The sequence below is a fragment of the Megascapheus bottae genome, chromosome 5, assembly GCF_031878675.1.
Source record: "Megascapheus bottae isolate mThoBot1 chromosome 5, mThoBot2.hap1, whole genome shotgun sequence".
Taxonomy (NCBI): domain Eukaryota; kingdom Metazoa; phylum Chordata; class Mammalia; order Rodentia; family Geomyidae; genus Megascapheus; species Megascapheus bottae.
Window position 1 is genome coordinate 9319899 of NC_143513.1, and position 25248 is coordinate 9345146.

General features: G+C 41.6%; 1 protein-coding gene across 1 annotated transcript in view; it reads right to left on the reverse strand.

Moving 5' to 3' along the window:
* The window catches only part of Npsr1 (neuropeptide S receptor 1), a 92742-nt gene that overhangs the window by 19419 nt on the left and 48075 nt on the right, over window positions 1-25248 (reverse strand). The window contains exons 3-5 of the mRNA XM_090332273.1: window positions 17491-17594; window positions 3672-3765; window positions 1910-2111 (exon numbers count right to left, since the gene is read on the reverse strand). Coding sequence (XP_090188399.1) covers window positions 1910-2111; window positions 3672-3765; window positions 17491-17594 — 400 coding nt within the window. The remainder of the gene's footprint in view (window positions 1-1909; window positions 2112-3671; window positions 3766-17490; window positions 17595-25248) is intronic.

The window sequence follows — 25248 nt, forward strand, 5'->3', positions numbered from 1 at the left end:
GGTCCCGGGTTCGATTCCCAGCAAGGAGACATAAAGAAGAGATAGAGGATGTCTTGTTCCCCAGAGAGGTGATCCCCTTGCTGAGCAGCGGGGGAGAATGAGGACAGTACATGAGCAAGGGGCTTCCTGTCATGTAGAAAATACCTGGGAGAAGCTCCAGGGTGAAGGAGGTGGGGTGGAGCTTTGGGGGTTCCTGGGTGTCTGGGAGATGAGCCAGGAGGCCCATGGGAGATGACCACGGAGTACAACTCACTTTTGAAATCATTCCTAACTTGAAGTGGCCAATAAATTCAGCTTTGCCTTTTCAAGGACACAGAGGTCGAGTTGTAGCATGAGGCTTGAAGGAAGAGTGCTGGGAGAGTCCTGGCATAAAAAGCAGCCGGAGCCAATACGAAGATGCTTCTGACAGGGAGAGACGGAGTGGCAGGCACTGCTCCTGGGTGGTGAGAGCTGTGTGGCGTAAGCAGAGGCTTGGGTGGGAAGGATAGCTGGATCTGATAGGAAGTCAAGGAGAATTGCAGCAGGACTAACAATGCCTCTGTTGCCTGCCATGGCTGAGCAGCTCCTGCCAGACCCTTCCAGCCTGCTCTTCTCTCCATGGGCCTTCTAACCTTGCTGCTGAGTCTTGCCTTTCCTGTGGTTGTCTGTAATCCCTCCACTTTCCCTCCCAGCCTTGTCCCATGGGTCTAGAGGCAGAGAGAAGGGCAGAAGTTGGAAACAAACATGGATGTTAATTTGCAGATTCATCATCGATATTTGGATAGCACCTAGCTTCAGAAGGTAGAGGGCTGGCCAGCACCCATGATGTCACATCTGCTCCTGTTCTGGACACCTCTGAGCAGGGGCCCGTGGCTCACCTTCCTTCACCCCTCAGCCCACTTATGGACCATTCAGGGGCCCAACCGCCACGGACAGTGTTCCTTGGTGTTCATGAGAGCCAAAACGTGACTGTCCTGATGTCGGGAAATGCTTGAAAGCTGTTTGACAGCTTAGAAACTGAAGAAGGGTAGATTAAAATAATGAAATGGGTTTTCAGGGGGTTGGGAGTGTGGCCTAGTGGTAGAGTGCTTGCCTAGCATGCATGATGCCCTGGGTTCGATTCCTCGGTACCACATACACAGAAAAAGCTGGAAGTGGTGCTGTGGGTCAAGTGGTAGAGCTCTAGCCTTAAGAAAGTCCAAGGACAGTGCTCAGGCCCTGAGCTCAAGCCCAGGACTGGCAAAAAAATAAATAAAAAAGAGAAAGATCTGTGGTTGCACAGCGTCCTGCGCCTTCCCTGCCAGCCATCTGCTTCCTGGCTTGAGATTTTTCTCCTCTCCCGGTCACTGCATCACCACCAAGCATGTGCACATGTGCTGGCTTCCATTGCCCCCCTCCCCATCTCCATGCATGCCATGACCACTGGTCCTTTCTCAACTCCCCTTCAATGGTAGATTGCAAGAAGCATTTTCTGGCTTTACTTTTTCTGAATTTTTAAGCATATCTGTGCATGCACGCTGAAATGTTTGTTGGTGGTGGCGCATTTCAGACATGTCTTTCTTTCCATTTGCAAGATTCCTGCTGTTGGTATTGTCTTATATTTGAAAGTTTAAAAGGTGTAGAAGAAAGAACAGTGTATGATATCAATACTGGATTTCAATCCTGGGTGATAGGGAGTCTGTCTCCGAGCTTGGGTTTTGTCTTTCATGAAATAAAGACAACAATCCTCCTTGCACAGGATTGTACAGCCAACGAAGGTGGGGGCCCAGTCAGCAGTCCTACAGTGCATTCCCTGTAGGCCCCAGCTTCCTCCTCTGGGCTCTCCTTTGCAGGCCTTAAGCCTACCCTAGTGACTTTAGACAAAGCCTCCCGCCCTGGGAAGTTGGCAGAGCAGGAACGTTCCGCGTGGGCGTGGCCTGCTGCCTCTCACCTGATGATTGCCAGAGGGATGAAGTACACCAGGAAGGCCACGATGGTCATGTATGGTGTCCAGTACGAGTCATCTGGCCACAGGGCCCAGCACTGCACTTCCCCATTGGACAGAGTCCTTTTCCCAAAGATGATCAGGGTCGGGATGGAGAACAGGAAAGAGAGGAGCCAGGCAACCCCGATGAGGACCTTGGCTTGTTTTTCTGCTCAAAGGAAAGACAAAGAAGCCTGGGTACCTGGGAATAGCATCTGGGAAGGACACTTGAGGTCTATGGAAGAAAAGGTGAGCCACAGGGATTTTCCAGGGCCTCCCCTGCCTCAGTTTCCTCATGTGTAAAATGAGGGTGAAAGTACCTGCATTCAGCTCCCAGCAAAAAGGACCATCTCTCTGCATTTCCTTAATCCTGGCAGATTCTCCCTGTACTCTTGCTATCTGGTCAGTAAAATTGTCTATCCATGGGGTTTTGTCTTGCCATTCTTTAATCAGAAGTTTAAAAATGAGTTTTTCTCTGTGTCTTCTGTTCATGCGTGTTTCTTTGCTTCTGTATTGTCTTGTCCCCTGCACTGGCTTTCTCAGTGGGAGTCTCTTGACTTTCTCTTCCCAAAGTTCTTCATTAAAAGGTTATTAGATCTTTGGCTGTGGTATGGTATGGAAATATTTTCCTTTTGTCCTTTTCACCTTCCTTTATGATGCTTATTATTTATATAACTAATTAAACATTTTGATGCAGAAAAGAACCTGTACTTTCTTGTTTCTGCCTTTGGCATTATTTCGAGAAAGTCTTTTGTCTTTTAAGATTATAAAGGTTTTATTTACTAAAAGAAGTTTTATTTTTGTTGTACTTGCCTTCCTTCCTTCCCTCCCTCCCTCTCTCCGGCCCTCCCTCCCTTCTTTTTTCCCTCCCTCTTCCCTCCCTCCCTCCTTCCTTCCCTCCTCCCTCCCTTTCCTCTTCCCTCCCTCCCTCCTTCCTTCCCTCCTTCCTCCCTTTCCTCCTCCCTCCCTTCCCTCCTTCCTCCCTTCTCTCCTTCCTTCCTTCCTTCCTTTCTTTCTTTCTTTCTTTCTTCCTTCCTTCCTTCCTTCCTTCCTTCCTTCCTTCCTTCCTTCCTCCCTCCCTCCCTCCCTCCCTTCCTCCCTTCCTGTGCTCCTTTCTTCCCTATCTCCTTCCCTCCCTCCCTTTCTCTTTCTTTCTTTTTTTGTTAGTGCTGTGGAGCAAACAATGAGGGCCGGGTGTATTCCATGCAAGAACCCTATCACTGACTACTTTCCAAACTCTACTTTAATAAGATGATACTTATTTTTCCAATCCAAGTGGAAACTCTTTGTAACTAGCTGTGACATGTGGTGATTTCATATTTATTTTAGTAGCTTGTTACTCCATGATTACATATTGAGGTGTCTGTTTTGGAAAACGAACATGTTGTCAGGAATGTTTGTTTCTTAGTGCAGGTGCGCTTGTCGGCATGGGTGTAAAGGCACAAGGTGTCACATGGCTTCAAGATCAATGTCACACCGCAAGTCCAGCCAACTCCACCCCTCAGCTGCTTCAGCCATCTCTGAAAATCACCAGTACCTTTTCTCGGTACCTAAGATTTCTTTCCTATACTTATTTTTTTGAACACTCAAACCCATGATGTGTAGAGCAGGAGAATAAAATGGGGAGGGGAAAGAGAAGAAAAGGGGAGAAGGAAGAGCGGCTAAGACTACTGCATCGATGAACATCCTCCTCCCATTCTGGGATGACGCTGGGAGAGCTCTGGCTCACCTCCCTGAAGAAACTTCATGGGGTGGACGATGGCGTGGTATCTGTCTATGCTGAGGGACACCAGCACATAGGTAGAAGCGTAGAGCATCACAACCTGAAAGCAGACAGAGGAAGCACAGTGTCTTGCATGGTTTAGCAACCTAGGGATTGACTAAAGGTAGGGATGAGGGTGGGATTAGGGGGGGCAGATTGAAATTCTTGTGTTGGAATTTGAGGTGCTGCTAATCACTGGTGGGCACCCTCCCACCCTCCTCATTCAGCTGGTTCCTAGGAATTCCGAGGTTCAGCCTCAGTCCCTCTTGACATTTACACCACATACTCTTCCTAATGGACGCTTGAAGTTAAACTAGTTATCTCTGCCAAAATCCATATTCTAGAATCATTGGAAATAAAAATTCCTTTGCCTTTGTCAGCCTGAGTAGGACTGGTTTGAGTCATTTATCATCACATCTGCTCCAGTGCAATGAGAGAACTCTTCTCTCTGCCTCCACTTCCCTAGCACAAGATGTATTGAAGGTCAGGTGTTCCAGACCCTTCTTTCTTCCTTCCCACTCATTTAGTAACCTCAGCCAGACCCTCTAGTTGTTTTGTGTATTGTATTATTTGCATGCTCTGAAGAAGAAGAAATAGGAATGTTAAGAAGTTAACTTCTCTCTTGTGAGGAACAGTAAATGGAATCACCAGGGTAGAATTTTCTTTCAGGTACCTTGAAGCTGAAATTTCTACAGATTCCAGCTGTAACTTTGCTTTGTAAATTTAGGACTGAATCTACAAAGGACAAGAGAATAACCTAAAGCTAGAAGCAAAGGGTGGCTGCTGTGGCTTCATCTTGTTCTAATTTGTACCTGGCTGTTTTGATTTGTTTTCTCCCTGGCTCCATCACCTAGCAACCAACTACATTTGCATCTCAACATGTAATGGGATTATGTCACAACCAACTCATCTAAGTTGAGAGTATATTAATTTGATAATGCATTTAATTAAACTCAACCCAGGAACCATCCTAGCTTAGCCTGCCATAAATGGGCTTAGCACATGTACATCTGGCTGGAGATGAGCAAAATTCTCAAACAGAAAGCATATTTTATAATCAAGTATTGAACATCTCATGCAATTATTGAACACTGGACTGGGTGATAAGTGGACTGGCTGGGCTCTGCTCTCACATGATCAGAAACTCCACAACTCATCAGAAATCAGGGACCATATGGACAAATCCAATCTCTAATTATATCACCACAAATGCTTTTCATCACTAATGTACGAAATATAGGGTAAGGAGTGTGAAGAATGATTGATTAGGGATTAAACCTCCCCTGAAGGACATGAAACAAATTCTCTTCCTGTGCAACAGTTGACAAAAGGTAAAAGAGAGAATGGATAGCTAAGTGAAAGGAAAAGGTCTATCCGTGGTGTCTTTAGGGAAAAATGAGATTTCAGCTTGTGATCCATGAATTCAGAAGGATTAAGTCTCACCATAGTCAACTGAGGGGATGACATTGTTACCTGTTGATGAAGCCAAATCAGAAGATGACACACTTATTCTCTGAATTCATGGCCAGAGTACCAAATATGTTTATCAGAAATTTGGGGCACCAAAGTCTGACCTCAGTTCTTTCTTTTGGCAAGCAAGGAATTCAGGCATCATGTGAACATAATAGTGAAGATGACAGGAATTTATTAAAAAGGGAAAGTGGGAGCGGGGAGTTTGGCCTAGTTGTAGGGTGCTTGCCTAGAGTACACGAAGACTTGGGCTTGATTTCTTAGTAGCACACACATGGAACAAGCTGGAAATGGTGCTGTAGCTCAAGTGGTAGAGCTCTAGTCTTAAGAAATCCCAAGGACAGTGCTCAAGTCCTGAGGTCAAGCCCCAGGACTGGCAAAAAAAGGAAATGAGGCAGAGAGAGCATGTGGCATAGACACGCCACAGGAAGATGGAACAGGAAGCAGCCATCTTGTGCCATCCTCAGAGCTTCAGACATTGGCTTTGGGTTAAATAGGGAGAATTAGGGTCCTTGAAGATGGCTTTCTGATTAGTGAGTGTCCTTTCTATTTGTTCTGAGATCTTGGCATTGGCAATTTAGTGTCCTGTCCTTATTTCCTTAATTTTTTTGGGGGGGGGGTGCTGGTCCTGGGGCTTGAACTCAGGGCCTAGGTACTGCCCCTAAGCTTCTTTTTGTTCAAGGCTAGTGTTCTGCGAATTTGAACCACAGTGCCACTTCCAGCTTTCTGGTGGTTCATTGGAGATGAGTCTCAGGAGATTTCATACCTGGGCTGACTTTGAACTGTGATCCTCAGATCTCAGATCTCCTGAGTAGACAGGATTACAGGCACGAGCCATTAGCTTCCTGCTACTTTAGGCTTTTGTGATAGTTTTTGGAGAGAGGAGTCTCATGGACTTTGCTACCCAGGCTGGCTTTGAACTGCAATCTTCAGATCTCAGCCTTCTGAATAGCTACAGTGACAGGCCACTGGTGTGCAGCCTTCCTTATTCTTTTGACCTTATGGAACAGGTTTAAAGTTTAAAAAATAGGAGAGATGTTGCTAGGTGCATTGGCTCACATCACATCTATTATTCTAAGCACAGGTGGCTGCCATTGGAAAGATCATAGTTTGAGGCCAGCCTGTGCAAAAAAGTTCATGAGATTCACATCTCAACCAAGAAGAAGGTGAGTGTGGTGGAATATACCTGTCAGCCCAGCCCAGAGGTAAATATTGCTAGATTCCAATCCAGGCTGGGCTCAAATATGAATGCAAAAGCTACTGGAAAAATAACTAAAGCAGAAAGGAATGGTTCAAGTGGTATATCACCTAACTAGTAAGTGTAAGGTCTCAAGTTCAAACCCAGTACCACCAAAACAAAAAAAAGGGTGGTATGACCAAAGACACATCAATGAATAACTAACAGGAGATATTTATTGCATTACTGCTATAATACAAATTAAATTCAAGGCAAAAAGAATTACACATGACAGGGATTCTTTATGTTTATAAAACAATAAATAATGGAAATGGAATGTTTATAAAGGCATATGTAACATATATCACTAAACATATGTAACAAAAGTATTCCAACTTCCAGAACTTTACAAAAGAAAAATATGTCCATCAACAAGTAGGTCAGAAAAACTAAACTTTATAAGAATTCCACACATTATTGTAAATATACCTTGAAAATATTTTTTAAAAATTGGTCATATGCTAAAATTTTCCAAGAAAGAGAATCTCTCAATAGATTTTAGAAAGTGAAACTTGTTTAAAAATTTTACATATTTTAGGGGCTGGGAGTTTGGCCTAGTGGTAGAGTGCTTGCCTAGCATGCACAAAGACCCGGGTTCAATTCCTCGGTACTACATACATAGAAAAAAGCTGGAAGTGGTGCTGAGGCTCAAGTGGTAGAGCTCCAGCCTTGAGAAAGTCCCAGGGCAGTGCTCAGCCCTGAGCTCAAGCCCAGGACTGGCAAAAAAAAAAAAAATTACATATTTTAAACAAGCCATGAAGCTGAAATTAGCAGCATGTCTTTTTTTTAAATACCACTTGGAAATTTATACATCCTCATAATTAGCGCAAGTCAAGAAGGAAATCAAAGTACAATTATAGCCAATTCATAAATGTCAACAATGAAAATTCTACACGTCAACAACATATGGGATGCCATTCGTAGAGCAGATGGCAGGCTTGGGACATATGTCTGAATTCTCGCTACCCACCCCTTAATTCTGACAGAAATGACCTAGCAAATATAAAACCCAAGAAAATCTAAGTGAGACTTAAATGCTGGAAACAAAGAAATTTGCCTCAGAAAAATGCCAGATTGGATTCACATGAAGTAGGATTCTTGGACTGACTTTAAAAAATATATACTTATCTTTTAAGAACAGTTTTATATGTACCAAAAAAAATCCTTGCAAATAGTATATAGAATTTCAGTGTTTTTTGTATTAGTGTGGTGTCAACGTGTTACATTAGTGGAAGACTGGCCAGTCAAACCAGGCTGCATCTGAGGATCATGTTTCAGAGGCAGGAAAGTCTGTAAGCCTTATCTCTAACAATCAAAACAAAACAAAAAAGCCAGAAGTGGAACTGTGACTCAAGTAGTAGAGTGCTTTCCTTGAGCAAGAAAAGCTCAAGGACAGTATCCAGGCCCTGAGTTCAAGCCTCAGGACCGGCACAAAATGAAAAACAACGACTATCAAAACTGACCAGTCAATACTGATTCATTTAATTATCATTAACCAAACACCGCCGTTTACATTAAGGTTCATTGTCTTGAACGGCTCTATTGGTCTAGACAATTGCAGAATATAATGTTTCTGTTGTTAACAGTGTTATGCAAAAGAGTTCCACTGACTGAAAAATCCCCTATAGTTAGAATCACTGTATGTTAAGACTTGTTTCAGGCAGCAATGAACATTTGTTCACTTCACAATACTACATGGTAGGGGTCTAACAGTTTGTTTATTCATTCATCGGTCTCAGGAATAGTTGGATGATTGCTACAAACGTCTTCTCCATATACCCATGCCTGGGTTTTAGTGCATAAACCATGAAGGCAATTGTGCAAATAACTAGGATCACAGCTGCTAGAATACACAGTACGTGCATACCGTCTTTGTAAGAAACTCCCGAATTATCTCCTTAAGTGGCTATGTCATTGTGAAATTCCATCAGTAACAACAACAAAAAAATGTTCCTGTCGATGTACATTCTCATTTATATTTGCTACTGATTATTTTAAATTACGCTTTATCTAGCTGGTGCTTAGTTGTAAATCTTTGTTTCAGTATTTGTTTCTCTAGTTCTTTACGATGTTGGATATTCTATATACATTTGTCATCTTTCCCCCCTTCCTCCTCCACCTCCTCCTTCTCCTCCCCCTCTGCCTTTCTCTTCCTCCTCCTCTTCTTCCCCTCCTCCTTCTCCTTCTCCTCCTCCTCCTTCTCCTTCTTCTCCTCCTCCTTCTCCTTCTTCTCCTCCTCTTCCTTCTCCTCCCCCCTCCTCCTCCTCTTCCTCCTCCCCTCCTCCCCCTCTCTCCTCCTCCCCCTCCCCCTCCCTCCTCCTCCTCCTCCTCCTCTTCTTCTTCTTCTTCTTCTTCTTCTTCTGCTTCTGCTTCTGCTTCTGCTTCTGTCCATATTTTTGAACTGAGGTCCTGTGTGCTAGTCTCAAGTTTTTTGGTTCAAGGCTAGCACTCTACCATTTGAGTCACAACTTCATGTCTGGCTTTCTTTTTCCTTTTTCTGTGGTTAATTGGAATTAAGATGGAACAATCTCCATTTAGTCTATTTATTTATATATCTGATATTTTTTCCCTCAAGAGCTTTCTTTTTAAGTTTTCTTCAATAGATCACGTGTGTAGTTTTACTAGGCTTAGATTTAGGTTTACCTTCTTTCTCTTTCTTTTCTTTCTTTCCTTTTTTTCTGCATAGTTGCATAAATGGTGTTGTGGGTTTTTTGTTTGTTTTGGTGGCACCAGGATTTGAATTCAAAGCTTTGTACTTTGTAGATATGCATGCTCGGCTAGTGCTTCACCACATGAGCCACACCTCTAGGCCATCATTTTTGTGGTTAATTGGAGATGGAGTCTCATGGGCTTTCCTACCCTGACGCCAGCCCAGGCTGGTTCTATTCTGATCTCAGTTTTTTAGTAGCTAGGATTATAGGTGTGAGCCACTAGTGCTCAGTGGGTGTTGTGTTTTTTATTTCAAGTTAATTTTTTTTTACTGCTCTAAACATTAACCACTGAATGTTAGCATTACGTTCTCTTAGCCATTAGATTTTTCCTGTAGTCTTGGTGTTATTTTTTGTTGTTGTTGTTTGTCTGCCTACTTTCTCTTAAGATTGAAGACATTTTTAACTACATCTTTGCCAATATGTAAACATTTTATTTGTATCCTTTTCTTCTTGTCCTATTGAATTAGCTAGAACAGGAGTACAGTGTGGAGCTAGAGCAACAAGAGGGGAGTGTTAGTTTCATGTCTTAGGAGGAAAAACCTCTTTATTATTGCTAGTAGCATGTATCTCTAGGCGCTGGCTATATCACTGGACCACCTTCCACCCAGATCTGAATTCCACCCTGCCCTTCACAAAGACAAGACCTCTCCCGGGGTTCTCTGGGATAGGTCGGCTTCCCCACTCTTTGCCTAGACCTAGACACAAACATGGGGTGCCTCCTACCTCTGCTCCTCATGTTATTATTAGGACACCCCCGAACAAGGAGAGGCGCCATCTCTTCCTCTCCCGTGGGGGAGGTGTCCATGTCAGTCTCAGTGAGCAGTAAAATGCCTTTTCCTATATGTGACCTTGTCAGCCTGGTCTTCTGGGATGGGTGCTTTTAATTATCCTTAAAGAGAGGTTAGATGCTCTGGTCCCTTCCTGCATGTAGCCATGTTTCTTTCTACATTTTCCTTATGTTGTAATGCAGCTGGGGTGGCAGAAGAGAGATGGGAAAAGGAGGAGAGGGAGAGAGGAGGTAAGAGGGAAAAAGAAGTTTTTAACAGAGCACCGGGCCCTAGGCTGTTTGACCTTCCGGCTGCCAGAATTATGAACCAAGTAAACAAGTAAGTGATCCAGCCTTAAGTGTTTTGCCATAGCAACTCTACAGGGTGTGCTGTTCCCTGTGCTATACACCCCGGGGCCCAAGCTTCTAATCCTGTCAGTCATCGACAGGGCAAAATTCATGCATACTCCTCACCTACTCACACTACAGCACTAAAGAGTGGGGGGATTCCTTATGAATGGTGATAACAACACATTTGTCAGATACAGGGTTTGCTAATGTGCTTTCCCAGCCTTTATTATTCCCTTTGCTGTGAAGAAAGTTTGTTCAGGCTGACGTAATTCCATTTGTGACTCTTGCTTATCTGTGCTTTTAGAATTTCAGTATATCCAAAACACCCTTGCCTAGACAAATGCCAAGATCTCCAAATTCTTTTTTTTAGTAGTTTTATTATGTTAGGTATTGTCTTTAAATGTGTAGTCCACTGAATTTATGACAGGAAATAAAGGTTTCCTTTCATTTTGTTTAATGTATTTATTCATTGCCATACTGGGTTTTGAACACAGGCACTTGCTATTATTAAGTAGGTATTGTACCACTTGAGTCATGTCCCAGCCCTAAGTTTGCTTTAGTATTTGTGCTTTTTTTAAAAATATAATATCACAATGCATTTTTGCCAGAGTACCATCTCTATGTTCTGTCTTGTGCCTGCTTGGGATTCAGACTTGAACCAAGATACTGAGCTTGTTTCTTGAGGTAGAAACTTGCTAAGTTTTCATTCAAGTTGGCCTGGACCTGAGATCCACCCAACTTCCACCTCCTGAGTAGTTAACAGGCATGAGCCAGTGTGGTTGGCCTTCAATTTCATTCTGTATGTGAATATCCAGATTTCCCAGTGCCATCAGTGAATAGATTACCCTTTTCCTATGTGTATTCTTCTCATTTTTTGTTAGGAATCAAATGAAAAACAACAAATGCATTTATTTGGGGTCTCTTTTTTGTTTAATTGTGTTTATTTCAATGCAACTACTATGGTGTTTTGAGTCTTATAGTTTTGTATTGCATTTTGTTGTTATTTTGGGGGGATATTTTTCTTATCTTGAAGTAGTTGTACAAAGGAGCTGCCATTGACCAAGGAAGTTTAGGAATACAGTGCATCTTGGTTACTGCTACCTTTTTCAACATTCTTAACCACTCCTTCCAATCCACACCTTCCCTTCCTTATCTTCATTTGGGTTATGCAATTAATTTTTTTGCAGTTTATGTGTACCGATCCATCTTGATCTGAGACATCACTTCAGAATCTTCATTCCTCTTTGACCCACCTCTTCCCTTGTGTTTCTCAATTCTTTGTATAAGATGAATTCTTACCTGCACTCTACTCCTTTTCTGCTTCATTCTTCTATCCCTCTCCTCTTGGCCCCACCCTATCCTCTTGCAAGCACTCATTTCCTGGTACTTACTTTGTTGGGCTTTTGCTTATTTTCTTTTTATACTATTTCCACTCTTCACAGAGTCTATTCTGATTCAGTTAATTAATTTGTAACACCCAGAGTGTTTATTTGTAGAATTACAGCCACATTCTAGCTACCACAAATGAGGGAAACCATGCAACTGGGTCTAGAATACTTCACTTAATGCTATTTTTTCCAGGCCTTTTCTTTTCTTTCCTTTTCTCTCTCTCTCTCTCTCTCTCTCTCTCTCTCTCTCTCTCTCTCTCTCTCTCTCTCTCTCTCTCTCTCTCTCTCTCTCTCTCTCTCTGTCTCCACTCCTAGGCTCAAGCTCAGGGCTGTCCTTGGACTTTCTCAAAGCTAGAACTCTACCACTTGAGCCTCAGTACCACTTCCAGCTTTTTTTTTCTATGTATGTGGTACTGAAGAATCAAACCCAGGTCTTCGTGCATGCTAGGCAAGCACTCCAAACTCCCAGCCCTCCATTTCTTTATGAATAGTACAATATCATTTTTTTCTGTGGGATGAGTAGAATTCCACATATATATCACATTTTCTTGGTCCATTCTTCTATAGAGGGGCATCTAGGCTAATTCCATATGTTGGCTATGGTAAATAATGGCTGAAATAAACATAGTAATACCACTGGCTTTAATGTCTGCAGAGTATTTTGAAATCAAGTAGTGTTATGCCTCCAGCTTTATTCTCCCTGTACAATACTGATTTGACTGTTTGAGTTCTGTGTACATTGTAGGATTGTGTTTTCTATTTCTTTTCCTTCCTCCCTCCCTCCCTCCCTACTTCCCTCCCTCCCTCCCTCCCTCCCTTCCTTCCTTCCTTCCATCCTTCTTTCCTTCCCTCCCTCCCTCCCTTCTTCCTTCTTTCCTTCCATCCCTCTATCCCTCCTTCCCTCCCTCCTTCCCTCCCTCCCTCTCTTCCTTCCTTCCTTCCTTTCCTTCTTTCTTTAATTTTTTGTGCCTGTCCTGGGGCTTGAGCTCAGGGACTGGGCACTGTTCTTGAGCTTTTTTGCTCAAGGCTAGTGCTCTGCTACTTTGAGCAACAGCGTTATTTCTGGCTTTTTATTGGCTAATAGGAGATAAGAATCTCATGGACTTTCCTACCTGGGCTAGTGGGCTGCCTTTGAATCGAGATCTTCAGGTCTCATCCCCCTGAGTAGCTAGTATTATCACTGCCCAGTCCAAAAAAATGTCATTGGAATTTGGGTGGGATTGCATTGAATCCATAAATCATGGCCAATCATATTTTAACAATATTAGTTCTTCTAATCTATGGATGTGACTTACATCTCTAGCTACCTGTGTCATCTTTAACTCCTTAGTCAATATTTTAGTATTTTCAGTATATTTAGGTTGCCACTTCCCTGGTTAAATTTATTTAGAAGTAATTCCTTGTCCCTTTTTAAAACTGTTAGAAAGGAGTTGTTTTGTGATTTTTTTCTGCTAGTCCTGGGCTTGAGCTCTGGGCCTGAGCACTGTCCTTGGACTTTCTCAAAGCTAGAGCTCCACCACTTGAGCCTCAGCACCACTTCCAGCTTTTTTCTATGTATGTGGTACCGAGGAATCGAACCCTGGTCTTTGTGCATGCTAGGCAAGCACTCTACCACTAGGCTAAACTCCCGGCCATGTTTTGTGATTTTTAAAATAGTTTGTTGCTCCTATATAGAAATTCTCTATATTCTGTAAACTTATTAACAAGTAATCGTGAAGTCTTCAGATTTTTCTGTTTGTAAGATCATCTTACCTATGAACAGACAATTTTAACTCTTCACTTCTAAATGGGAAGTCTTTTACATCTTTCTCTTGGTTAAGTGCTCCTGCAAGGTCTCCCGGTCAGAAAATGAATAGAAGTCATGAGAGTGGCATCTTTCTTTGTTCCTGACCTCAGAGAACAAGCACTCCATGTTTCACGGTTGAGTCTGATGTTGGCTATAGACTTGATATAGCACTTATTGTGTCCCTGTACTTTCTTTTCATACCAATTTCTAAAAGACATTTCATATCACAAAGAATGTTAGAGTTTATAAAAGATCTCAAGGTCAGTCAAGGACAATAGGTCTGAGCCTTCTGTATTTCTTCTGGGACAAGCCTAATTGAGGGCAAATACTTGGTCTTTGAGGTTCCAGGAATATCACAGACATTTTCAGAATCTCTACAAACTTCTCATGTCCCAGATTTCAATTTTATGAGTGGCTTAGTCCATTGTTTTCCTCAACAATAACTCAGGCATCTGTGAACTTAATCAGTGGCCTGTATTTATTTTGGTTTTCACACTTGGAAAGTTCTGAATAAATTAAAATACAGACAGCTTTGCAAGTGGGGTCTTCCAAGGAGCTGTCAGTTGTGCCAAGTAATGGCAGATTTCTGGGAATGAGGCTTTGAAAGAGCTCTGCCCCTTTCTACTTTCTACTCTCTCCGGTGACTGCCAGACTATTTTTACTGTGAGCAGGAGCTGAGGGATGAGAATAATGCAAGCTAAAACACCACAAGGTTCATTTTCTCCTGCTGAGATTCACCCACTGTCTTGTATAAATGTTCCCTCAATTGCTACAAGCCTTTGGTTAATCTCCAGAGGCCTAAAGTATTTGAGTTTGACAACTTTCTTTACAAGCATTCTTGCCATCTTTATTGAGGAATTCTTAGTGTTCTTTCAGCCATTTCTGCCATCTTTAAGATCTATTTTATGTATAGTAATATCTTAATATCCACTGTAAATGTCATTAAAACACAAGTACTGACCTGACTGTTTCTGGGTGGAGAAGATGTTTAAGTTGACAATTGGGACATAAACATGGGTTCTGAAATTGTAAAGGTATATGTAGTTGCTAACCTTCAACATGTCCCCAATAATCCCTGCTCCCCGGTTCAGTCTCTGTGCATTGCTTCTATGCATATCAGTTAGGACTGGCTTGTATAACCAGAAGGAATATCATGGAAGCTGTGGAATGTCATTTCTGAGGCTAGCTCAGGAAGTATATCTCCTCTTCTACTGCAATCACTCATAGCCAATTGCGATGACCCAATGAAATTATTCATGGGAAATCCTTCTGTGCTGGAAGGACATTCAAGAAGTCCTTTGAGGACATAGCTAGTAAATTAATTAGGAAGCCTACAGAGTGGGAGAAGATCTTCACCAACCAAACAATGGACAAAGGCCTCATATCTAAAATATATCTACAGCTCAAAAAATTGAATCACTCCAAAACTAATCACCAAAGTAACAACCATCCCATTAAAAAATGGGCCAAAGACTTAAAGAGAGTCTTCTCTGAAGAAGAAACAAAAATGGCCTATAGACACATGAAGAAATGCTCAACATCTCTGGTCATAAAAGAAATGCAAATCAAAACAACTCTAAGATTCCACCTCACTCCAGTTAGAATGGCCAGGATCAGGAAAACGAATAACAACAGATGCTGGAGGGGATGTGGCCAGGAGGGATCACTACTACACTGTTGGTGGGAGTGCAAACTCGTTCAACCACTATGGAAAGCAATATGGCAGTGCCTCAAAAGGCTAAACATAGAGCTTCCCTATGACCCAGCAATTCCACTACTAGGCATTTACCCAACCATCCAGAAACAAGGGCATACTAAATCCACTAGCACATCAATGTTCATTGCAGCATTATTCACCATAGCAAAAATATGGAATCAACCTAGATATCCCTCAGTTGATGAGTGGATCAACAAGTTGTGGTATTTGTACACAATGAAATTCTATGCTGCTGTCAGAAAAAACGACTTCATCCCATTTGTTAGGAAATGGAAAGTCTTAGAAAAAATCATATTAAGTGAAGTAAGCCAGACTCAAAGGAACTTAGGCTCAATGGTTCCCCTCATTTGTCATAATCAGTAGAAACCTTGGGCTCTACTAGCAGAGATCTGCAATAGAGCAAAACCTTGATACATAAGGCCATATAGTATGAAGCTAATTAAAAAGACCTCCAAGATATTGAAACAAAAGCCATACAATGAATGATTGTTGTCTTTAATGTACTATGTTATCTCTCATCTCTTTTGCTGTCCCTTGGTTATCTCATATTGTTACAGTATCTCACTTTGTTATCTGATATATTGGATTTATTTGTATTTGGTTATTTGAAATTGGATAGGGAAGGGGGAAAACCAAGATGGGGGGGTGGAGGGGAGGGTAATGGGGACCAAGACATGTGAAAGGGTATCAATGTATGTGAATTAATGCACCTTCTATCTGGCAAATATCATGTAACCCTTTTATTAATTACAATTTAAAAAAAGAAAGAAAAAAGAAGTCCTTTGAGAGGCTGATATGGAATACTGGGAATTCTGATAGAATGAAGGGCCAGCTTTCTGGTAATGTGAGCAATCACTGTGAAAGTGAGCTGCCTGGCTCAGGCTGGCTCCCCATTAACCCCAGAGCCTTGAAACATTTGATAGAACCTTGGGTAGGAAAATCCTTTATCCAAGCTGCCCAGCCAATCCTCTCCTGAATTCAGGGCTAATAGAAACTGAGAGATGTGCAGTGGCTTTAAGCATTTCATTGTTTCAAGTACTTTTATTGTAATTTGTGTCCCAGTAATTGATTTCTAACACTGTAAGCAACTGAAAACATTTATCTACCTAAGAAGAAATTGTAATATGTTGTAAACAACAAAATAAAATGAAATAGAAAGCACAAAAAAACTGCTCATGAGAAAAATACCTTCCCTACATGGTTGTAGAGGCTCTTTCACATCTAGCAGACATTTAAGGCTATGTTTATATCAGAAAAGAATTTTGGATTCTCGGATGGAAGAACAAATGAGAAGACAAATAATAAGACAAATGAAAATTATGAACTTTGTTCGAAAGATCTTTAAAAAGAACTTCTGATAACAAGTGAAATCTAGCATGTTAGAAATTTTTAGAAATGCATTCTATGTCTATAAAGTTAGAGTAGTTTGGGTCTGACACTCTTTCAATAGAAATGTATTAATGGAAAACAATATTAAGATCTCAGAGTGGCACATCATTCCTAACATTGATTATCCACTGGTCCAATCTTTCAATATATGCTCAAATTATTTTAATTTATATCATATATATAAATGATGTATCAACAAATACATGATGTATAATGTCTTATGATGGACCCATAAGAGTACATGATATATGTAATGTTTTAAATCACATAGACATATTTCAAATATACGTGACTTCCACAGAAGTTTATTGTCAGGCCACATGTAGTAATTACCTTAAACCAAAAAAAAAAAAAAAACAGTCCATAGTAAAACTCCAAAGATACTCAGCATTCATCTTTGCAGTAATTGATTGAGGATGATAATGCAGAGAAGAAGAAATTCAAGTGCCAATAGACATTTGGGAAAAAGGGGGCATTATATGGAAATAAAATTAAAAAAAAAAACAGAAAAAGGGCATTTTAGGTGGGAATTAAAGAAGTAATACTTATTTTCTGACAATGTGTCTGAGTTTGCTAACACCACCATCTGTTTTGGGTTAATTTGAGAGGTCAAAGGTGAATTTTATTGGCAACTTTTTTGGAGAACAATTTTATTGGCAATATTTTAATGACAAATTTTAGCGTTGACTTCTAAATTCTATTTCATGCTTGAACTATGAACTTTTTCTATTGTAATTGCTTCCTTGTGTTTTCTTATTGTTATTATTAATAACTGTGAATGCATCATTTTTAGCAACACAAATGTATTTTGGTACTGGTCCAAACCTTATTGGTTCTTTCACCGGGAAGAGCTTGGTAATTGGCTGCAGAGGAGTGAGGGTTTGATACCATATTCTTCGTGGAAAGGGTAAGTGCCAGCTGTAGTGGCCATGTGGCCATGGAGCTCATGGTTTCTAGAAGGTGCCACATACCTGCAAGTAGCGTACCACTCGGCAAACCAGGTCAGGCGCCATGAAGTCTCCAGTGAACCTCCAAATAATATCTGTCAAGATGTTGACCAGCCCTGTGAAAGAGTCTAGTAAAAACACAGACACTGCTTAATATCATTCGCTCTTCAAGATGTGGGTATTGCTGTTGTAGAGATGACTTGGGGAGATTTCATTTTCTCTTGGTTTGTCTCCTGCCACTGAGGAACAGGAAAGCAAAGCAAGGGTCCCTCAGATTTTAATAAGCCATGACCACCTAGTAAGATTTCAGTGGTGACTTAGATGGAATGAGTCTCATCATACAGCTGACCTTTGGAATCACAGAAGAGACCTATGATAAAGAAGGCAAAATTAAGGGAAAACACGATGGGATAACTCAGAATTCCTCTTCCTCTATCTTTTACAGGTTGGAACTCTTATCTCTCTACCCACAATTTCAGGCTCTTTTCCCTCAGATTTCTCTGTTTCCTTGTCCTGTCATCTTCCCTTGGAAACCGTCAAGCACACCACCTATCAATTTGATTAAATTGGAGTGAGCGCAATGTGCGATGCTGATATCATAGGTTAACTTTTATCAGGAAGCTTCTAGAAGTATTCCACAGCCTTGTAGACAAATGACTTGTCCAGTTGACCTGGTGGGCATGTGGATGGAGATGAGTGGTAGAGTGGAGAACCATTCATGGCCAACACTGGACCACGACCCTGGCTAGTAGCAGACGGGCACTGAGCTCCCAGCAAGGGCTGTTTTTTTTTAAATTTATTTTTATTTTTATTTTTTTTTGTGGGTAATGGGGCTTGAACTCACCCTGAGCTCTTCAGCTCAAGGCTACACGCTACCCTTGAGTCAGGCTCCACTTCCCGTCTTCTAGAGGTTAATTGGAGATAAGAGTCTCGGGTTCTTTTGTGCCTAGGCTGGCTTTGAACCCAGATCTCCTCAGATCTCAGCCACTTGTTTATTTTTTGCCATTTAATATGGTGAACAATATCATCGCTTCCTACTCACCCCTTCACTCCCTCTTCCTAATGTAGTAAGATTTGATAGTTATTTTAGAGATGGAATCTCAGTGACTTTTCTGCTTGGGCTGGTTTTGAACCACAGTCTTTAAATCTTTGCCTTCTGACTAACCAGGACTATAGATTTAGGCCACTGTCAACTGGTTCCCTGCTTGGCCTTTTGGCCAGATGGCCTTTCCTTAGGTTCATCCTTCACTCTGTATCTCTTTTTCCAACTCTTTCTTCCTTTCTTTTCAGTTTAATGTTCACAAACCATCAGCTGCATGCATCTATCTATCTATCTATCTATCTATCTATCTATCTATCTAATCTATCTATCCAGTCCTGGGGCTTGAACTCAGGGTCTGGGCACTGTCCCTGGGCTTCTTTTGCTCAAGGCTAGCCCTCTACCACTTGAGCCACAGAACCACTTGTGGCCTTTTCTGTCTACATGATACTGAGGAATCAGGACTTCATGCAAGCTAGACAAGCACTCTACCACTAAGCCACATAAGGGACTGTTTCTTGAGAAAATCAACTGAGTTCTTTATGTCGTTGATGTAGTTTCTTCTCTGTTCTGCATGAACCTGTTGTATATCCTCTCGACTGTACACCTATCTGACTCCAAGCTATCACCAGCAACACCTATAATACCAACTACCTAAATGGAAAGGAAACTCACATAGTGCAGTATCTGATCAAGGAAATCCCATCACAGAGAAGGGAATGTGGGATTGAGCTCACAATCCTAGAGCCTGTTGTTTGTGTCACATTACTTACTACCCCAAAGCAGCTCTTCTAGAGCCCTGGAATGGACTTCTGAGATCAGAGGAAGTTTGGCTTAAAGGCAATGCTGGAATGAAAGGACATTAGTCCACCCTTCACAGTGAAGTGGCAGGAAACTGGATCTTTCTATGGTCCTCATGTGTGGGTTGAGGCAAGAGGTAGAGGATGGAAAGGCCTCAGCTGGTATCACACCCAGCCTTTGTCTGCCTGTCCTTGTTTCTGTACAGGAAACAATGCTAAGAAGTTTCAGCAAGCACCTGGGATGTATATATGAAAAGCTTGGAGGAGAAAAATTCCATAGTAGCTCTGACTGGTGACAAATAAGACAGGCAGATGTGGGCATTGAGCATTGTGGGTTGTGGCTGATCAAACAGGAAGTGCATGGTACTTTTCTTGGGAGGAATCGGCTGAGTGAATGAATGAGGACTTGAGGTGGGGGGTGGGGAGGTGGGGGACGGGAGGCACTTGGGTATTCCCTTGTTACTTACTCACTTCTTAATTGAAAAATAACAGGAAAACAGACTAACGTTTCTCAAGATCAAGTAGTCAAATGAACAACTATAGTATAGCCTGATAACATTCTTCCCTACCCCCAATGAACATAATCTTAAATAAGCCTGTTTCTGGGAGCAGACTATCCAAGGAGCTTTGCAATTGAGTTTGTTAGTTGCTATTAAGCAAATGATGGTAGATAGATCTGATCAGTAAAAAGCCATTTAGTTACCTAAGTAATGGAAGCATACTGCAAATAAACTGCTCCTAAATGGTAATTTAGAAGGCTTTAGGAACAAAGGGCACACTTCAAAGGTCTAAACGCATTCATATATTAGTCTTGCTTCCTAAGATTTGCTCTAGACTGTGGTACTCAGGAAAACCAAAGCAGACACCTAGCCAGCAGATTTTGTTGCTTTTTTGAGGGTGTCTTACACAGGAGAATGTGCCTTCCTGCTTAGATCACAAACATGGATGGAATGGGGAGAATACAAGAATGAGGAGACTGCAGAGAAAGGATCAATAAGGATGGGTTGGGGGAGAAGAAGGTGAAGGATCTTGATCATAGGTGCAGTTAATGGCCAAAACAAAGCTATGCAGATGAGAAAGATGATAGGTAAAGCTGTGTGTGGAAAACATTTGTTTGTCATCCCTAATACTGGAAATGGGAACCAGGAAGTAGCAGGAGAGGATGGTGAAGACACACAAAGAACCTAGACTTCCTTTTTGAAGATGAAGAGATGTAATTTATTTATTTTTAATGGTAAATTCTTTTGCTTTTTATTTTTATTGTCGGGCTAATGTATAGATGGGTTACAGTTACATTTGTCAAGTAGTAGGTGCATTACTTCTCGCACATTTATACCCCTTCTCATGTTTTTGTCCCTGTTTCCCTCCCCTCACCATCTCCAGAACCTAGACTTTTAAGGTGCTAGTCCCATTAAAGGAGCCTACTTCCCTTTCTTTTATTCTGTATGAGATACGCTGAGATTCAATGTGGGGAGGGTTCAGTTGGTAGGTCCAACACTGAACTAGTTAGGGAACTGAGCAGAAGTTGATGAAGAGATAATGAATTTCTAGTGTATGCAAACAGGAGACCGAGGCTGGAATACAGAGAACAGCTCAGATTTCAGCTGTACTTTGTAACATGAAACACAGAAGTTCAGTGGTTGAATGTCCCTAGATGACTGGCTCTTGGAGTACAAGCCATTGTCACCTAAAATGTGATGAATTTAGATTTTAGTTGGTGTTTTAGACAGTTTACATCTGATTGAAAATCAATTAGGGACTGAGGAAAACTCAAGCCTGGTTCAGTTCAGGAACAGATTGATTCAATGCCTCACTTGAGTAGTTGCAGAGAGGTATGGTCACGTTGTGGGAAAAAAATGATTTTTTTTAAAACTCTCAGTCTCTTAAGATCTTCAGTACCTAATTCTGTGTCCACCATCTAAACAAAATTTTGGCAGCTCTATTAGGCTGCAAGTGGAGATGCCAGAACATGGCACTCTCTGCTTTCAGCTGTGTCTAGATCATTCAGTGGTTGCTGAGGTGGTGACATAAGGGTTGTCTTTTGTTCCATCTCAGCCTTTGTCATATGTAGACCTATGTTTCTAGGCACTGTGGATGCTGCCATTCTTCCTGTCCTAAATCTTCCTCAAGTGGAAATAAAACTCCTGTGTTGGATCTATGATGGGTCCTACCTCTGGGGTGTACTCAGAATCTCTTCTAGCAACAGGAGACTTGTGTTTGTACTGACCTAGATGCTTCTGGTATCTTTCCTCAGGTGTGAGGGATTTTAATTATTGTTGTTGCCTTTAACCTGCATTCTAGAAGCCATGTTGCCTGGCCTCACGGTGGATAATGCTTTTATTGAGATAAGTGTATAGTCTGGAAGAAAGGCTCCCATGTTCTTTCTTTGGGCATGTACTTGACTTTCCTATATACCTGCATATAGTATCTTCAACAATTAGTCAATTTTGCCATTGTGTTTTGGAAGCAGTTATAAACAAGCCTACAATGAATGAGCCTGGCTGTGTGCAAATCGACTATATCAGTAAAAATAGGTTGTAGAATCTGAGTGCTGATGGCTCATGTCTGTAATCCTAGCTACTCAAGAAGCTCAGATTTGAGGATCACAGGTCAAAGCCAGCCAGGACAGAAAAGTCCATGACATTCTTATATCCAAGTAATCTCCAGAAAACTGGAAGTAGAGCTGTGGCTCAGAGTGATAGAGCTCTAGCCTTGAGCAAAAGAGCTCAGGGAGAGCACCCAGGCCCAGATTTCAAACCATATGACCTAGCAAAAAAAGAAAAAAAAATAGGTTGCAAGCTGCATTGAGCCTGCAGTATGTGCTCCATCATTTTCTGGTCTATAGAACAAATGCTAAATGGCTTCTGCTGTTCAGCAGCTTCCTGCCTTCTGCCAGTCTGATCATTTTCTCACCCCATTTCAATTTCATTCTCTGGAGAGAAACCTTTAATCAGCCCATCGATAACAGCACTTTATCAATGGATCAAAACATGGACTAAAGAAATAAGTTATGCATACAAACCTAGTTTAAAGCATTTTAATATAAAACACAGAGGTGCACATATTTGTTCTATCTTTACTGTAAGGCCAAGACTATTGTTTGATTTTATACGCCATCTTTTCTTTTTTATATAATATATACCCATAGCACATCTTTTATAGTTTCCAATTTTGGTTTGTTTAAATTGGGCTGAAAAGCTGAGATAGGCTCAGAGCAATATGAAGAAGCATCGTATTGCAGAGATTTTTTAAAAATCATCCTCCCTTATCTTTTAGAATTGCATCTCCTGAGCTTCCTTCTACTGCAGCTTTTTTAGAAACTCACCTAAAGAAAAAATATCATCTTTCCAGAATATCTCTGTAATGTTAGCTAACTTACACACTTAGAATGGGTATGGTTGGCATAAGCTGGTTTGGGGTAACACCTCTCCTCTCACCCCCCTGCCCCATACACATATTCACACACCCTAAGATGTGAGACAAGAAAGGGACGGGCTGACCGGAACCACCCTGTTAATCATCATGTTCAATCTGCCAGGAGGTTTTGGTGAAAGAACAGCAGGAATTGACACATATGGGGAGATAGTTTGGAAGCTGCAGGTGAGGGAACAGCTATTGGAACCTGGTCACTGTGCCCTGACCATCACCAGCCCTTCTCTCTGCATAGCCACCCTCTATGTGGCTCTATTAGCTTGGAATCCTCCTTATGCTCCTTTACTGGAAAAGTATGTCTGATTTTTCTCAAGGCTCCAGGATACACCCTTTATGATGCCTTACTCTACTTGATAACTCTTCTAATACATTAATGCGCTTGTTTTTATGTCTATTTCATATTCTATTCTCTTATTGAAGAGCAGAGGTTAGTTTTATTCAGCTCCATGTCTTCAGGTCCTAGAATTATGACATGATATAGTAATAGCATGGTAAATGTCCACTTAATAAATGAATACATTATGACTGTCACTGCTCAATTGGCTGTAGAGGAGATTTCATAGAGCAGATTAATTCACACCCACCACTTCCTTCAATGGAGGTTGAAATAAGGCTTATAGAATTCATATGCCAGAAGGAGGAGACTGATTGGAAAATCTGATCACCCAACAGATTTCTTTAAAAGTACCCTGGATTCTAAGATCTTGCTGGAATATAATCTCCTGTTTGTTAGCAGCCATACTGTACTTACGTTTATTGTCTGGCAAGCTACTCAGTGCTTATAGGTAAAGGAGGAAAGGCTGATCAACTTGATAACTTGCCCAACTTCTTACAAACCAAAAGTCAGCTCTGTGGGATCCATGGAGCACAAGTTGAATTGCTCTGCCTTCTATTTCTTTTTCTTTTCCTTTTTTTTTTTTTAGTAGGTTAGGCGTGTAGAGCAGAGGAATCAGGATAATGGATCCTCAGCAAGTGACTGGCTCTTCTTGGCAGTATTGGACATTGAACTCAGGGCCTCATGCTTGCTAGGCAGGTGCCCTATCATTTGCGCTATCCAGGGCTTCAGATATTTTTGCAGTAGGGTCTTGCTTGATGCCTAGGCTGGCTTTGACTACAGTCTTTCTACTTGTACTTCACTGTGTCACTGGAGATGGCAGACTCATGCCACCACTATTGGGACGGAGTCTCTTCAACTTTTTTTTGTCTAGGCTGTTCTTAAAGTTTGAGTCCCCAATCTTGGCCTCCCAAATAGCTAGCATTACAGGCTGGAGCCATTGCACCTGGCTTGGGAGACTCTTCTTTTTTCATTTTTTGCCCATCCTGGGACTTGAACTCAGGGGTTGGGTACTGTTCATGAGCTTCTTTTGCTCAAGGCTAGTACTCTACCGCTTGAGCTACAATGCTACTTCCAGCCTTTTTTTGTTTATGTGGTACTGAGGAATGGAACCCAAGGCATCATACATGCTAAGCAAGCACTCCACCACTAAGCCCCATTCCCAGCCCACTGAGTGACTCTTCTTGACAAGTAAGGGACAGATGAAATGTCACAGTGGACAGGGAGGGAACAGATCACAAGCCCAATGGTAATGTCATCTTTCATAATACAAGATCCTTCCCACATTTTATCTCCGACTGTGGCATTCTAGATCCGAGGTGCTGGTTTCTAGGAGGGATTTCCAGGGAAACAATATCGACTGTGTGTCTCCAGAACAGGCAGTGCAACCCCGCCAACTCTGACAACATGGTTAGTGGCATTTTATGAGCGTGGGAGAGGGTGTGGGGGGGGACAATAGTGTGTTTATTTGTGATTGAGTAAGAAACCATTCTGAGAATTGCCAAACATCTTTCTTACTTTACTATTCTGACAACCAACTACTTACGGTCACTCTAAATGAAGTAGCACTTGAAGACTTCATAGGAAAGCTTATTTAAATGCTGGAACTTGCCTTGCTTGACCTCATGTCAAGTATTTAATTGTTAAAGTGGTTTCTCACAAAAGTAAATCTATGGTCTTTGTTTTGGATTTATTTTTATAATATTCATATGAGCTTGGCATTGTGCCCTTTGCCAAGATTAAGTACCAACGGAGTTTAATGGCCTAAATTGTCAACTCCCTGGCTTTGTCTGAATCTCAGGGAGGTGACCTACATTTCTGTTATTACTGCTCAATTAGGTAAGAAATCCCTCATCCCATCTATTCTCATTCGTGACAGCTCTTCACAGAAAGTTTCATTCCTGGGGTTTTCAAACACTCTCACCAAGACAGAGTTGTCACAAGTATCTCGTTTTCCCTGCATTAACCCCCCTCAGCCAAATTAAAGACTTGTGTTTAATTGGAGAAACCTAAATTCTTCCCAAATGCTTAGGCCTGTTATGTGCAAAACCCAAGAATCTTACCAAGGGAGTCTGATCGCCTGTCTGGAGGTCTGATTGTTCATGAAGGATGAAACCTCGTGCTCATATGTGCAAGTTCCAAGTCCAGGGAGAGCAGAGGCTTCCTTGAAAGTAAGG